The 15573-nt window shown below is 50.4% G+C and overlaps 1 protein-coding gene across 7 annotated transcripts in view; it reads right to left on the minus strand.

Annotated features, from left to right (window-relative positions):
- Positions 1-15573, minus strand: part of MICAL2 (microtubule associated monooxygenase, calponin and LIM domain containing 2) — a 213615-nt gene that overhangs the window by 102488 nt on the left and 95554 nt on the right. For 5 of the 7 annotated variants that reach the window (XM_074372378.1, XM_074372383.1, XM_074372379.1 and 2 more), the window contains 8 exons: positions 13658-13915; positions 12382-12497; positions 11391-11517; positions 10646-10736; positions 9405-9552; positions 8145-8344; positions 7648-7754; positions 433-501 (listed from right to left, as the gene is read on the minus strand). In XM_074372378.1, the coding sequence (XP_074228479.1) occupies positions 433-501; positions 7648-7754; positions 8145-8344; positions 9405-9552; positions 10646-10736; positions 11391-11517; positions 12382-12497; positions 13658-13915 (1116 nt within the window). Of the gene's footprint in view, positions 1-417; positions 502-7647; positions 7755-8144; positions 8345-9404; positions 9553-10645; positions 10737-11390; positions 11518-12381; positions 12498-13657; positions 13916-15573 lie in introns of all 7 variants that reach the window. The other 2 variants (XM_074372380.1, XM_074372377.1) reach the window with 1 other exon arrangement.

The raw sequence follows: 15573 nt of genomic DNA on the forward strand, positions 1-15573 counted from the left end.
ACATTTGCCTTAAAGACTAAAGGTACAGAAAACAAAAAGTAGAAACTTTGGGAGAAAAGTGGGTCTGCTGGTGCCTCTTTTACTACTTTCTATTAATAGTGATTATATTGTGATGAACCTAAGAGCCAGAGATGACGCCTGGCATGTTAGATGTGTCTCCTTCTTTAATCTTTAAAAATCATGCAAAATGTCATACATTTCAAATGTGTCATCTGTGTTTTATAGACATGAGCCACACCCTGGGAGGGAGACAGAGCTGGTAGGCAGTCAGGACCAGACCCACTGTTCTCCTGTCAAGCCAAGCTTGGATCCCGGCAGTTCATGAGAGGAGAGAAAGGAGGGCAGGCTGCCTGCCATGGGCAAGTGGGAGGGCTGTGCCCACTGGCTGTCAGGAAACGGGCCTTTTTGGAAACTGACACTGAGCACATGAACCTCATCCAGGTTGTTGAAGCCTTTCCGCCTCCGCTTGTTCATGTCATTCTCTTCGGTCCGGCTGTCCACCTGTGATGGCCAAGAAAGCATGGTGAGCTCAGGGCCGTCAGGGCTGCAGTGCCAGCACCGGGGATGCAGCCCTGCCCAAAACAGCTGCCAGCCCAGGAAACAGATGGACAGAAATTACCCTGCACCGTGACCAACGCTCAGTTCTGTTCAGGCACAGTGGAGGGAGTCTTCCCCCCAAATCAGGCTGAAACATTCCAGAGCACAGAGACTCCCTGTGACATGGGCAGGGATTGTCTCCCCGTCAATGACCTTGGGCTCGGAGTGGTCACAGCCAGGCCTGCTGATGCTGCCATGTAGAAAGCACCTCCTACAAGGAGGTGGCACTGGCTCACCTTGCAGGCAGGGATTCTCAGGACTCAGAGCAGCTGTCCAGGGATTTGATGGCAAATTATGCCTGCCATTCAGCCACCATCACAGCTACCAGTAAACAATAGTGTGTTAACTTCAAAGCATCAGATATGGCCTGAAAGCTACAGTGACCGTGCAGCCCAGTTTGTGGACAGTTTGATTTATTGCTTTTCCCCAGGCATAATTATGAATAGTGCCCCCTTTCACTCTCAAAAGTACCTGGTTTAGACAATAAGTTGCATGATTACACTACTGATAATCCCTTCCAGTCTACTTCCTGCTTTCCAAATCTGGACATTTAAATCCACAGAACCCCTCTACCCAAGCTCATTGCATGACCCCTGCAAGGGCCACCCGAGGGCGCACCTGTGATCTGGCTTGTCTCCTCCAGGGAAGGACAGGGACCGCACAAGTTGAATTGATGCTATGGGTTGGGATGGGGGTGGGGGCTAGATTTAGCACCTCCTCTGTACCCTGCTGGGTTAGCTCTTCCTTCACACTGCGGTTATATGCTTTACCACCAGTCTCCAGCTGAGACCGTCTCCAAACGGCCAGCTCGTGAGAACCACGGAACCATCCCTACACACTAGGCATCCCTCCCTGTGGGCCACCTCTATAGCAGGGCCACATTAAATCCCAGCCTGGCCGCCCCTCCCCTCAAACCCCGGTGTACAGCCCCAACAGCCCCACGCACCCTCACCTCGCTCCACCACAGAGGAGTCTATCATCTCCCAGTTGTTCTAAATCAACAATATTATCAGAGTCTCCAGCACAGTCTACTATGTACTCACTTGCTTCCAAAGGCAAGCACCTGCTTCCCCTGTCCTTACACTCCCCATCTCCCTGCGCCCTCCTCCTATTGACCAGCACCCTTTAAAAAAACTTTTCAGACAAGATCAACCACAGTTTAGTCATTAACATCTGTTCAAAAATGTGACCCTTCCCTTGCTCAGGTCACACAAAACAACAAATCAAAGGGCCCTGCCCTCCCTTCAACATTTTCCTCAGCCTCCAATAAATCATTATTCTGTGAATGGAAATAATTTCAACCCCAATGTTTGGGCAAACACCAAGAGAAACAGATGACCTTATTTACAACAATGCTGAGTCTCTGAGCCCAGGCCGTCTGGGCTCCCAGCTCCAAGGCCTGGGAATGCTGTGCTGGCCCAGAGACCGGGCCTGTGAAAGTACAGGATGTCCTCCCCGACAGGAACACTCCATGCACAGTCTTAGGGTTTTCTGTTGTTCATTTTGTTGCCACCTTAAATGAGGACTTGGCTTTTCCCCTTGAAGAACAAGACATCTTACTCTTGTTGATTCAACAGCCTTGGGCGTGACTGTTCCAACCATCAGCCTAATGGGGATCCAAACCCAACATGTCAGCCACAGGCACCCAGAAAGAACTCCTTGGGAGAGGGTACCTGGTAGCAGCACCTAAGAAGACCTCAAAATCATTCAGGGGGAAGAGAGGAAGTGGGTGGGGGCAACCCCAGCTCCTTGGATTCAGCCTGACCCACAGGACAGCAAAATGCCATCTAAATGGAAAGGTTAGCAACACATCCCCCCAAGGTCTCTACTCTTCCTTATGGATTTATCAGGGAAGCACTGATTCTCAACCAAGAGCTAGGTTCCAATAAAAAGCTTGAGAGAACGCAAACCTAGAAATTTATCTAAGTTTTTCTTATCTGCATATCCCTATTTGTGAAATGAAATTGCCTCCATAACCCCCATCTCTTTGGACTCTATTTCACACCATAAAGAACTGGGATACAAGGAGGAAGAAAATACTTGTGCCCAGAGATAGCATGAGAGTAAACAAATAATTCACTTCCTTTTCCTATTAATCTTTCCTGCCCTTTCACCCTTTCTTATCATGATTTGCCAATGATTTGAAAGATTCTATATCCCAAGACATTTACTAAACTACTTGGTGTTCTCCGTTTCAAAAAGAAAATCAAAGACATATATCTACCAACCTCACCATTTATTTGATCAGCACAACTGCCTGACTTAAGGTGACTTTAGCCCCAAACAAACCAACTTCATATTTAGTTAGCTGGTGTGGCCTAACCTGGGAGAGATTCAAAACTGGGTCATAGGAAGAGAGATTGGCCATTGCGGGCAGTGGCCTGAGAGTAGGGTGGTCACCATGATGTTTGGAGAGATGGCCAGTGACAATGGCAAGAGAGCTCTTCCCTTCCTCAGTGGCAGAGCAGCAGGGAGCCACGGGATCGAGTCCTGACATGAATTACTTCCCAGCTAAGTGCCCTTAGGAAGATCACCCAACTCTTCTGATTTTAGTTTCCTCACCTCTAAGATACAATACCATCTAAGTAAGTTAATTATAACTATAATAAGTAAGTCATTGTAAGGATGAGCAAAATCACGTATGTGAGACCCTTCTTACACTATGAAGTACTATAGAAGTGTTAGACATTTTAAGTTAGGTTAGTGCTATTCACAGAATCAGAGAATCTGAACAATGCTCTGGCTTTGACATTTATCACCTATAGGACATCACAATATAATCTCCTTAAGTCCAAGTTTCCCCACCTCTGAAACTGAGGTGATATGTCCCTCCATCATCCTCAAAAGGTAACAAGAGGAGCAAATGAGTCATCTGTGACACTAATGTATATCCTGTAAAACGTTGGCTGCATCCTGGCTGTAGTACAGAAGCCAGGGGTCAACGCAACTAGCTTTATTCATCTTTTCAGAAAATGAGCATCTCTGTTCAGTCAGTACTCCTAAAGGACGGGGACTATCATTTACGGATCCCCGTCCATGTGCCAGGGAAGGAGATCAGACCTGAAGCTCACATAAGGTTCAAACATGTGCTGAATCCCCAGCAGACCCAAATGCATATTCGTCAGCCTGGCTTCGAAGTGCACTCCCATTCTGTACATCAGTGCAGAATCCCAGGCGGGTACACAGAGGGCAGGAGAGAGAGTGACCTGCAAACCACGGGTGCCCTGGGTCGGGTCAGGGTGGGCATGCTGCTCAAGGTCTGCACTGGCCCAGCCGGGCAGTGTCAGACCTGGTGCTCCTGACTCCCTCAGCCTTCATATCTCTGAAGTGAGAAGTACTAGAACCCTAGTGGAAACTTTGGCTGCTGGATGGGTGGTTCTGTGAGGACAGGTGGAGACTGGGAGTGAGAGGAACTTGGGAAGTCACAGTAGAAGCTCCCTTGGGCAGGGTCCTCGGCCATCTTGTTCATTGCTGTGCGCCCAGCACTGAGAAGAGAACTTGCCATAAAATGGGGACTCAGTAAATCCATGCTGAATGAATGGGGGAATGGAAGAGGCATTTTCTTACATAACGGCCATGGGAACTTTGGAAAGTGTTTGTTCAGGAGGGTCAAGGAGAAGAAAGCTGGGAGGGGGACCCTTCAGCTCAGACTAGACTCAGACCCAAGTCATGCTAAGTGAACCCCACTTTCCAGCGACCAGGGCTGGAGGACCTGGGGCAGAACCAGCCTGCTGAGCAGGATAAATCCTGGGGCCACCGATCTGGCTTCAAGGATGGGCTTTCCAGGAACAAATAACAACTTCTGTGTTGTGTTGTCCCTCAAGAAATGGGCTCAGAATGGGGAAAACAAACATCAGGCACCCTGAGTACACATGTAATGTAATGAGTATAGTGACTGAAGTGGCCATAAATCCAGGCATTAACTTCATGTGGTGAGTACAGAAGAGCACAGACAGAGTGTGTGTGTGTGTGTACACGCACCCACATGCACACACAGGAGGACAGAGACCACAATATGCATGTTCAGATGTCATCCGTGTGCATGGTGACAAGGACTCTGGAGTCTCCAGGAACTGCCCCAGGCCACGAGGCTTCTAGATGCTGACCAGGACAGAGGCAGATCTGCAGAAGCAGACCCAGGGCTTTTTAAAGAGGAAAACAGGATCCCCAGGCTCCTCCCCTTCTCCCCAGGCGTGGGCCATCCAGTCTTCAGAGCTAACCCACCCCAGCAGGTTACCACTCACCAGAGGCACAACTCTCTTGGTGTGGGATGGGAAAGTCACTCTTTCTAAAAGCAGACAAATTCCTAGATAGAGAAGAAGTCTTCAATTTGCCCTAAGTTGCTATCTTTCACTGGAATGCGGATGTTATCAGGAAAATCAGATTAGGGAGGAAAGAATTTAACACCAATATCAAAAACCAGAAGGGAAAGAAATTTTTAAGACTGGCCCAGCAGAGACACAATAAGCCCCCTTCAGATTAAGAAGTCACATTGTGAACAAACATGGGCCACTCAACCCCCAGATCAAGATGCTCCTCTGAAGCTCTTGTAGTGAGGGGGGAGGAAGGGCTGTGGGGAGGGGCAACGTCGAACGCAGATGCACCTATATGCACAGATCCTATGTGCACTCTGGGGTAGAAAATCACTCAAGCACCACCTAGCCTGCGTCTCTAGTCCGTGGGTGCACATGCGCTCAGGCAGTGAGGATAGGGGGTCTAATTGCACTGACAACTTCCGGGTGGAACCATGGTGAAGGCTCGTGTGTGTGCAGTTTTTAGTCTCCTGTGCAGACATCCTCCTGTGTGTCCAGGGGCAAACTGGAGTGGACTCAGTACCCTTTGCTTGTGAAACATGTTAAGACCAAAGAGCATTGCAAATAGATTCCCCAAACCAAGAAAAGATCCAGATACAAGAAGACACACGGCAGAGAGGGGCAGAAGGTACTTTGCATGTGGTCTGATCATTGCACTGGCATTCAGTGGTGCACAGTATGCTGGGGTGTTTTAGAACCAGAGCGGAATGTGACCCACCAATCCACCTAGAGGAAGCATTTGTCAACTTGAGGAGAAAGAGTGGGACAACCAACGCTCATACCAGGCACTCACTTCAATAACCTACCCTCTCTATCCATCTGAGGAGCAGGCCAAATTTTAGACATTAATTAGGTCCATGGTGAGAATCAGACCCGTGGGTTTTAACTCTCCTCAAGGTGGGCAGCCAAGGAGTACACCCTTGGAGGAGACTGGACTGGGGCCCAGGGTGGGGTGGGCAGAGCCCACCGCCCCCATGGCATTTCCTAGCTGAGCCAGGGTGAAGTGGAACAAGGACCTGGCAGCCCTCAAGAGGCCTGGAGGGCCTGGCTGACGGCTGCCTTTTGACCATTCCCACCTCTTGAGCCAGAGTTGGCCAGGCTGTTTGAATTTGGTCACTCTGTAAACAGAGGTGTGGTGAGTGAAAGGTTTAGACATTCCTCTCCAGTTCCCAGTTGTGGGCTAAGTGGTGGGAGAAACCGAGTGAATGGAGAAAAGTAAATGTTTGGCTCAAAGAGCTTCCAGAAAGGCTGTACTGGCTTGCCTGGGATGGAGTAGCCCAAAGTGGGGTCCTAAGTCTTCAGAGGAAAAGCAGCTTGGCTGGGGTGGAGCAAGCCAATGACTGGGCCCCAGAAGATGGCTTTCACTCAGTGTGACCTTTGATGGGTCCCAGTCCCTCCTGCAGAGCCTCTGAGTGGGGCAGCTCGGGGAGCAGCGGGGTGCAGAGCAGTGGGGAGCAGCTCAGCTGTTCAGCTGCTCTGCTCACACCCGAGCAGACCCACACACCTTCCCGCCCCAGCCCCGGCCCCACCAACCCATCCTTTCCCACAGACAGGGCGTGACAGAGCACTAAGCACCCGGCTCCTGGGGTTAGCACAACTGCTTCAACTTTCCAGGGAGCGCAACCCTCAGTGGAAAAAATGACCAGTGATCACACAGCCCCAGGAAAGAAAGGAGGTCACACCGCCCCAGCCCCACCCTGAGTGGAGAGGCCCGCAGGACAAGGCTTGACTGGCCAGTGGTTAAGAGCCTGTCGGCAACTCAGAGACACAGACACATGCAGAGGCTTGCAGCGCTCTGCCAAATGAGGGGAGGGAAGGCAAGCTCCGGGCGGGTCCCTGCAGCCTAACATCTCTGGGCCTCCACTTTTTACCTGTAAAGGGAGCACATCAAGCAAGGTAACTCATACCTTCCATAGACAGACCATCATTCATATAAAACTATAATTTCTCACTAGGCCTGGAGTTTCCAAACTGTGTACCAAGGTACCCTGTGGCACCATTGTGAATTCACAGAGGAGCTGTGATATATTTTAAATTTTCTAAGGAAACATGGTCATGTCTGTCACAACACTTTGCAAAACACCCCTACCAAGTTTTGGGGACTTAACTACTTAACAAACAAAACTTTTAAGTATTTTTTTTTGACCTGGGGGCAGTGTGAAAAAAATTACTAAGACACCAACGGTGCCGTAAGTCAGGAAAGTTTGGGAACATCTTCATTAGGCTCTGAACTCCTCAGAGACAAGGACCCTATATTACTCATCTCTGGGTATTTGCTCTGCTCATCAAAAACAAAGAAAGCATTCAGCCCTAAAGTTGGCATAAGTAGGGCCCAATAAACATTTGTTGAATGAATGAATTTTAAAAAATGAATGGAATAGAATGTGTGAATGTAGCCTAACTGCTCACCCCTGCCACTAAATGGCCATCGTGTTCCTGATCTAAACTGCCTAACAAAGTGCTTAGGAGGCAAAGCTAATCTGATTTACTTTCAGACATACTCACTAGCATGTCCCCCTGGCTCTCCACCATGCCCTCCCCATAACCACGTTTAAGACTTTGAAGCTGGCTACGTGGTATGGGGGAAGCTTGACTGAGTTCTACTCATGTCTTCCATGAGCGCCTGATCTGTGTAATTTATCAGCATGAACAAACAAACCCAGAACACAGCAATTCCCTTCCCCTCACTCCGCCCACGAGCAAGGAGAACTTAAGCAAAACACAGGCCGAAACTTACTCGTGGAGTCCTCTTCCTTGGAAATGTGAGGTTGAGATAGTTATGAGAAATGGATGACTTGGACAAGCTGAGGTCAGCATTTTCTCCATAGATTTTGCGCCAAGAATCTGTTAGGAAATAAAAGATGAGATTTGGATCCTGCCACTGCTCCCCCAGGGCTCAAGGGGTGTCACTGAGACAGGGTTCCTGCAAAACAATCCCTTCACCCCCAACTAAGGCTGTAAGTGAACTGTGTAGGGGGCTGACGCCACTCTGTCAGTGACCTTCCAGTGACAAGTGCAGACGTAGACCAGCCCCAGGTGGCACCTGCCACATAGACCCACTTACACACACAGGTCTGAGTGGGTGGGGTCCACCTCTCTTTAGCTTCAAGGTCAAAGGGAGGGCATGGGTCAGCCCCGGAACAGAGGACAACAGTGTGAAGAGCAAGCAGTCACAGGCATGGAGGAGAGATGGTTCAAGAACTGGCAAAGCCTCGTCCCAAAGCAGGTCCTTACCCACAGGTCTCAGCGGGGCGCCCCGGAAGAGCTCATAGAACTTGGAGAGGTACATGACCATGCTGAGCTTGTCGGGCTCCTGGGCCAACGCCATCTCTTTGCCCGTGGTCACTGGGGGGATGCCAAACTCACGCTCGGCCACGTCAAAGGCCAGCTGGTTGTTCTCCACAGCATCATCTTCATTCAAAGAGTCAAAGTTGCTGGGGAATCAAAGCAAGGTGAAGTTCAGGGAGAGGACACAGAGGTGTGAAGAGCTGAGCAAGTTTAGCCATAAAGGAGGACTGCAGCTCATACTGCCAGGGGTTGTGGTGCGGGGAGGGGCAAGGAGCGGTGACCCCAGCCCCTGCTCCAGTCCTTCCCTGACCACCACCAGCCCTCGGGGGCTCGTCCAGAAGATGCTGACCCTGTCCTCATGCAGGGTGGGACCAAATCAGAAAATGATTGGAAAACTTATGAACTACTTTATTTTTAAATAGTTCCCCTATGTTCTTTCCCTTTTAATTGCAAAAGTAACATGGACTTCTTGTAAGTAAAAGAATCAAGTTATAGGTAACATACAAAGCAACGAGCGAGAGCCCCCTCCCCATCTCAAGGCAATCTCACTCCCTGAAGGTACCAACTGATAACCTTTACTAGGTTTCTATTCAGCCTTTTGGACGAATTTGCTCATGGGTATGAGGTTACACTGAAGTTCATTTAAACATAACATAGATGTCGTGTGCTTTCAACATCACAATCTGTTTCCACAAACATAATCCAAACTTCCTAGTGACCCTGCTGTTATTCTCAATTTATAGATGAAGAAGCAAACACAGAGAGGATAAGTGGCTTGCCCAGTGGTACACAGCTAATGGATCTGGGGCTCAAATCTAACTCTTTTAGCTGTAAAATCCTCAAACTGGTCCCCAGAATTAGGTCTTGACCTTAAGTCCTCTCTGAAGGGTAGAGCTCCAGGGGGTGAACGCTCAAATTTTCCAAGTGTGGTATGAAGGCAGTCTGCGGGGAATGAGTGCAATCAGTCGCTGGGCCTGAGCCACTTCTGCGCCTCACATAAGGAACACAGATCAAACAAGTTGCTGGCAGAGTAATCAGCGCAAAGGGAAAACAGCTGAAGAAAAAACTCAAATTGGAAATATGCAAAGAGAAATACTGAACCAAGTCCTGCAGGCCCTACATCTAGAACCGCCCTGGTCTCCTTTGTCTCCAGGGTCCCCTTGGGCCGTGAGGGGCTCAGCAGGTCTGTCTGGGCCTCAGACTCACATCAGTTCGGGCCGAAAGCGGTGGATGATGGCACACAAGGCCAGGCCACTCCTCCAGGATGTGGTCAGGTCAGTGACGTTGACATGCTGGTAGCCCTCGGTCTGCTGCTGGCACCAGGTTAAGAGCTTGCTGGGCCGGATGTCTGACTCTGCAGCAGGAGACAATGGTGAAGCAATCCAGGGAAATCTCAGCAGCTCCCGCTGGGGAACCCCTGATGGCCACCATGAGTGGGGACCAAAAGGAACAGCACTGAGGAGAGGGGCCGTGGGCACAGGTGTAGCCCCCGCCCTGACGAGAACATGGCAGGAGGGCAGGGTGCTGGGACAGGAAGCACGCTCTCCTGCAGTAAAGAGGCCCTACGACCCCCTCAGGCCAGGTCCCAGTAGAGGCTAGGAACATAGAGGTGAGGATGATGTGGTCTCTGCCAACAGCATGCTTATCCTATGGGGAAGACAGATGTGGAAGTGGGTGACGATGGAGAAACTGGGTGCTGGGGGGGCACATGAGTGGGTTTGCCAGGGCAGGGGAACTTGCCCAGGAGTCATGGAGGAGGTACATCGAGCTGCTTCTAGAAGAGTGTCTAGGAACTCATCAGCCAGAAAGGACTGTGCCGTGGAAAAAAAATCTAGAAAAACCTGCCGTTTTATGTGACGTGGTTTATTACAGGGCTGGCAGCAGTGGGGCACATGGGTGTGAAGGGAAGGGCAGAGTGGCTGGTGAGGCTGTTTGTCCAGCGTCGGGCAAGACGCAAGGTCTAGGCAGGCACCGGAAGCCAGAGACATCTTTAAGCGGTATGGTGACTTGAGTGCAGCTGGATGGATGCTGGGAAGTTAGTCATTAATTATCTCTTCCCTCCACCACTGAGCACCAGCCCCGTGCCTGGCCCTGCACCAGGCCCTGGAAGATCAGGAAAAGAGGGAAGCACATGGAGCTTGTTACCTAGCTGGGGAGGCAAGACCCCCATACTAGAAACAACAGGAAAAGAAAAGCAAGTTCCGGGGAAGTCATTCCAGTTCACTTTATGTGCCAAGCACTCGCCTTTAATCCACACAATGATCTTACGGTTGATATTGTCCTTGTCCCAGTTTTACAGATGAGGAAACTGAATTACAGAGAGAAGCACCTGGCTAACGTCACACAGGTCACCGGAGTAGAGCCAGGTTGGCTGCAGGGCCTGTGCCCTGCCAGCCACCCAGCAGGCCTCCTCCCTGCAAAGCTGGGGCCCCAGAAGGTCCACTTACCCCGCCTGGAGAGGCCGACGGATCTCCTGACCGAGCCCAGCCTCTCAAGAGGACCCTGGAGCAGCTCCTTAGTGATGTACAAGTGCTTCACCTAGGAGCAAGAGAGACCACACAGCTGCCCGTCAGTCTGTCCCCAAATCCTAGTTGCAGGGTCTCTGAACCCATTCGACCCTCTCATCAACTTGGCCACTCTTTTCCTCTCTCGCTAGAGGGCATGACCTTCAGCAAGGGAAGCCAGGCCACTTAAGACAGAGCTACAGATCTCAGTTAACCACCCAAATGTGGGGTAACTCAAGTGTAAGTATACTTAATTGGCTGATTTTTAAAATTCACACTATTCTTTGTGTTATTGACCGAAGAGTTTGGAGGTTGTATGGCTCTAAGACAATGTGAGAAAAAACAGACTCTAGGACTTTGGACAGAAGGGACTAGATATTTGATCAAGTAGATTATTTGAGAGAGAGACACTCAGCAACCCACGTGCTTGGTGGCAAATAACCATATGTAAATACATGTATGTATGTGGACAGACACTTGCACGTGTTCTAGTTTTCTCCTGTGGGCTAGAGAGATGCTGGCTCTACTGTACTCGGTGGCCTTCCTAGAGAGAGGAACTGGTTTGACCTTCAGGCCAAGAGGCATTAGTGGCCTCGGTCCTACAGATGTGCCAAGATTTTAGGTGACCTCCCCCTTTCCCACCACCCAGCACACAGTGACCCAGACAGGACTCCAGGAAAGGCTTTACCTGATGGGGCCTGACACAGTTGGAGTTGAGGTTTGGGTACCGCGTCCCCGGATCCAACGTGTACTGCTCAAAGTTCTTGTTGATGTTCTCTGGGGTCGTCTGAGGTAACAGCCGGTAAAGACTCTCCCTGGAGAGAGGCAGAGCCCAGGGTCAAGGATTGCTCTTGCAGCCTGGGGCCTTCGTCCCCACCCTTCCCCTCCACCTCCCTCCCCCTGCTTTCCAGCGCTTCTTAGCTGTGTTTGCATAGCCCTTCCCAGCAGGAACCTGACCCAACCCTGGCCCTCCTGGTTCTGATATCTGCAAAGTGAGGGAGGGTTAATAGGGCCGAGAGGGAGCAGGAGGGGGCCTGGGAGGCAGTGATGCTGGCCTCCTCCCCTGGGCAGAGGGCAGGGACTCAGAGCTGACAGCCCAGTGACCTGTGGTTTTCCAAGAACCACCACTCAGCCACGCTCCCTCCTGTGGCTGGTCCCCCATGCCCGCAGGTCTCCACACCCAAGACCAGCAGCGGCCTGTCCCCACCCACCAGCCCTGATTTCTCCTGATCCACCAGCTGTCACAGCCACGTGGCCAGCAGCAGGGGTCTGGGAAGAAGCCCAGGATCTCAGCAGCAGAAGAGGCCTGGGAGGTCAGAGCACCCAGTTCCCAACAGGGTGGGACTCAGCGCTGCAATGGATGGTTCCCCTAAACCTCCTCTGGCATTTTGGTGTCTCAGCAGTGCCAAGAACCCCAGCTTCAGGGCTGCCCTGGATAAAGATTTCTCTTTAGCATCCAGGGTTTAAGGTCCTGGGACCCAGGGAAAGTCACTGAAGGACGTAGATCATGGTGGAGAAAGTTTCCCTGGGGACCCTAATGATCAAATTAGGCCACAGATGGCAAGGCAGATGAGAGGTGAAGGGGACAGAGGCTCCAGGTTCCTCCAGCCTCGCTCCTCTCCTGCCTGAGTTTTGACCCAGCCCGGTGCCTAGCCAGGGGTCCTGCTCCCAATACCCACCTTTCAGCCAGCAGCTCCAGGGGAGGAGTGCCCTGGTCCCAGCTTTTCACCATCCATGCTGTATCAAAGGCTGCCAAGAAGCCACGGGCACAGCCTGTGCCCATGGGCCAGAAAGGCTGCAAAAGGAAATGTGCAAAGTTCCAGCTGATTCCAGTGATTCCCAGCCTGCCATCCCATTCTATCCAGTATTTAGTGATTGCCAGGCCCATGTGAGGCACTGGGGGGACAGAAAGGTGACAGGGCAGTCAACTAGGATTCACCACAAATACAAGTAGCTGGAACACAAAGTCCTCTGCAAGGGTGCGGTAACACAGGATCAACAAAACTGCTTTGGGGGCTCAAAAAGGCAGAGGTGAATTCTCACCCTGGGGAAGGGAGATAGAAATCAGGGAACGCTTCATAAAAGAGTTGCATTCGTGCTGATTTTAAAGAATGGGCAGGATTCTGATCTCAATCCAATCAGGAACAGTGTAGGCAAAGGCTTGGTGGCAGGACAATGACAGAGCCCGACAGAAGAACAGCCTGTCTGGTTTGGGTGCAGCAGACAGCATGGGAGAAGAGAGAAAGCTGGGAAGGAGGAATGGGACAGGAGCAGAGGGGATGCCGAGGGCTTAAGCAAGGAGTTTGGGTTATAGTCTACACACAGGGGTAAGCAAGGATTGATTCACTAAGCTAAGTTCTAACCAAACTGTTCCAGGGCAGCTGGAGCATGGTTTGAAATTTGATGCTAACTTGGGGTAAGCACATAAACATTTTTTGGTCAGCACTTACATTAAGATAAAAATGTATCCCTTCTGAAAGCACTCGTTTAATCTAAGAATCCTAGCATCTGCAGATTTTCTGGGAAGAATTTTGAGCAGGCAGGCCATGGACACAAACTGGACTTTGGGGCCCACACTCCTTTCTTGCTCCTGTACAGTCTCAGTGCTGAAAGGCTGCTGAGATCCACCCACATGAGGGAGAAGTGTCGGCCCAGCTGAGAACTGACAGGGGAAGGATGGCCCATGAAGTCCAGACCAGGGCCGCTCAATTTTGCACTTCAACTGAGAAATCAGCCTAGAAGAACCCAGAGGGGCAAGAGAAAGCTCTTCTGCCTGAACACAGGCAGCCAATGGCTCCTCTGAAATGAGTCAAAGGGCAGGACGGGCTCAGTAGAGTCCTGCCAGTTAGCTGAGAGCCTTCCTTCCCTGGGGCTGCAGGACAGCAGATGCTATCAAAACATTAATAGGGGATCTGTCTTCCAACAGGAATGAGGGGCTCCCAACACAGGTAGTACCTCAAGCAAGCTGTCGCCCACCAGGGCCACCAGCAGCTGGTGCGACTGTCGCTCGCGCACCAGGGCCGCGTTCTCAGAGGCGTACATAGAGGTGAAGTCGAACATAGCCACATCGGGCTGTCCATAATGGTTCATGGCGAAGTCTAAAGATGGCAGCTGGTAATTGGTGGCAAAGTCTGCGGCTTCACGTGCGTAGGAAAGCAGGTTGTCCTGGTTCACGTTCTCTGCACACAGCAGCATCTCTGTGTCGATGTAGTCCTGGGGGAAAGAACAAGAGCACAGTATAGCAACCTGACCCTTGAAAAGGCAAGGATTCATACTACTTCTTTGCAAAGGACTTGGAATGGGTTTGCAGTGAGGCCAATCAAAACAGAAATAGAAAATCCAGGCCAAGGGAATAAAGAGGAACCAAATCAACCATCTGTGAACATTAACAGTTGTGATTAAGTATCGAATTTGGCTTTGAGCTTCCTGGCATCCAAGGCAAAAGGGAAATGTGATATATTACAGGGCTTTCCTTATCAGAAAGAAGGAAGCATAGAAATTCCTAGGGAAGGCAATGTTTTCCTGGCACTAAATTCTAAGAGAACTGTCTGACATAAGAATTTTGACAGAGAACATTGTGTTGTAATGAACCGTGTACTCAATAATGGTCCTGCAGCAAATATGGAAGCATATTTCATATGGCTGGTTCTTTTGATAACTTTCAATAAAGGGCAAAAGAGCAAGTGAGTAAGAGTGATTTTATAATGGACTAGGCTAAGCTAATGTGGTCCAGAAATCCTGTGGTTAGTGGTCAAACAAATCCATAAAAGAAAAGGGTACTTCGCATAACTCTCAGACTTGCTCTGCACCATCGGTTACCCCTTTTCTCGACAGGCTGAGGGCTCTGAGGGGCCCTGCCTTGCCCTTAAAGTGTTAATTGGTCTATCTCCCTGCTGGGAGGTAGAGAACACTGTGCTTAGGACTAGGGTATCCACCCTGGAGGGACACTGGCAATGAACTACAGGATGTCTCGCAGAGTCAAATCTGCTCCTCGTGTGGCTACAGAAACGAAAACTTTTCCCAAAAGATGAAAGTGCATATCCCTTGGGGCAGGGGTAGGGGAAGGCAGGGACCTGACTGTAAGACCAACACAGGCCTGGGGGTCATTGAGATCAACAGGTCAAATTCCATCTCTGTTTACTGATTGTGTAAATTTGGGCAAGTTATTGAACTTCTCTGAGTTTCCGTATTCTCATCTGTAAACTTTGAATCTATAAATGAGAATAACAAAATCTACTCCACGGAGCCACGTGAGGATTGAATGAGACCGTGTACGTGGACTTCCTAGCCCAATGCCTGGGCAGTGGGAAGTGCTTGATGAATGGGAATTCCTGTCCCTGATAAATCATGATGACACAAGTCACAGCATCTGGTGAGGTGCACCCTGGACCCACCCAAGGCAGCAGCAAGAGTATTTACAAAGGTCTGAGAAGGCGCAGTCTCATTTACAAACAGTGCCCTACCGTGTCAATTTTCCCAATAGCCGTGATTTCCCCAAAATTCTAATATTTCCACATCCAAACCATGTTACCTAAACTGAGCCCAGCATGGGCCAGAGAGCCCTTTGTCAGGTCATGGCACTCAGGGTAGAGCTCCAGTTATACCTTTCTCATTCCTGTTCTTAGATGACATGATCACCCCCTCCCTAAAGGTGCCGAAAAGTGAAAAATACCCCCTCTCCAAAATATGCCACAAGCACCCCTGCCGAGGACCGGGTGATGGATGAGTGTGGACACTGTGCAGTGAAGGTGGCACCCAGTGCTGATGTCACACACAGAATGTGAAGACCTGGCCAAGGGGCAGACCCCCAGGCTGCGCCATGACACAGAGCCTGCCACGGGAGCATAGAGGGGCTCCGATAACTGCCAAGG

The sequence above is a fragment of the Camelus bactrianus genome, chromosome 10 (assembly GCF_048773025.1).
Source record: "Camelus bactrianus isolate YW-2024 breed Bactrian camel chromosome 10, ASM4877302v1, whole genome shotgun sequence".
NCBI lineage: Eukaryota > Metazoa > Chordata > Mammalia > Artiodactyla > Camelidae > Camelus > Camelus bactrianus.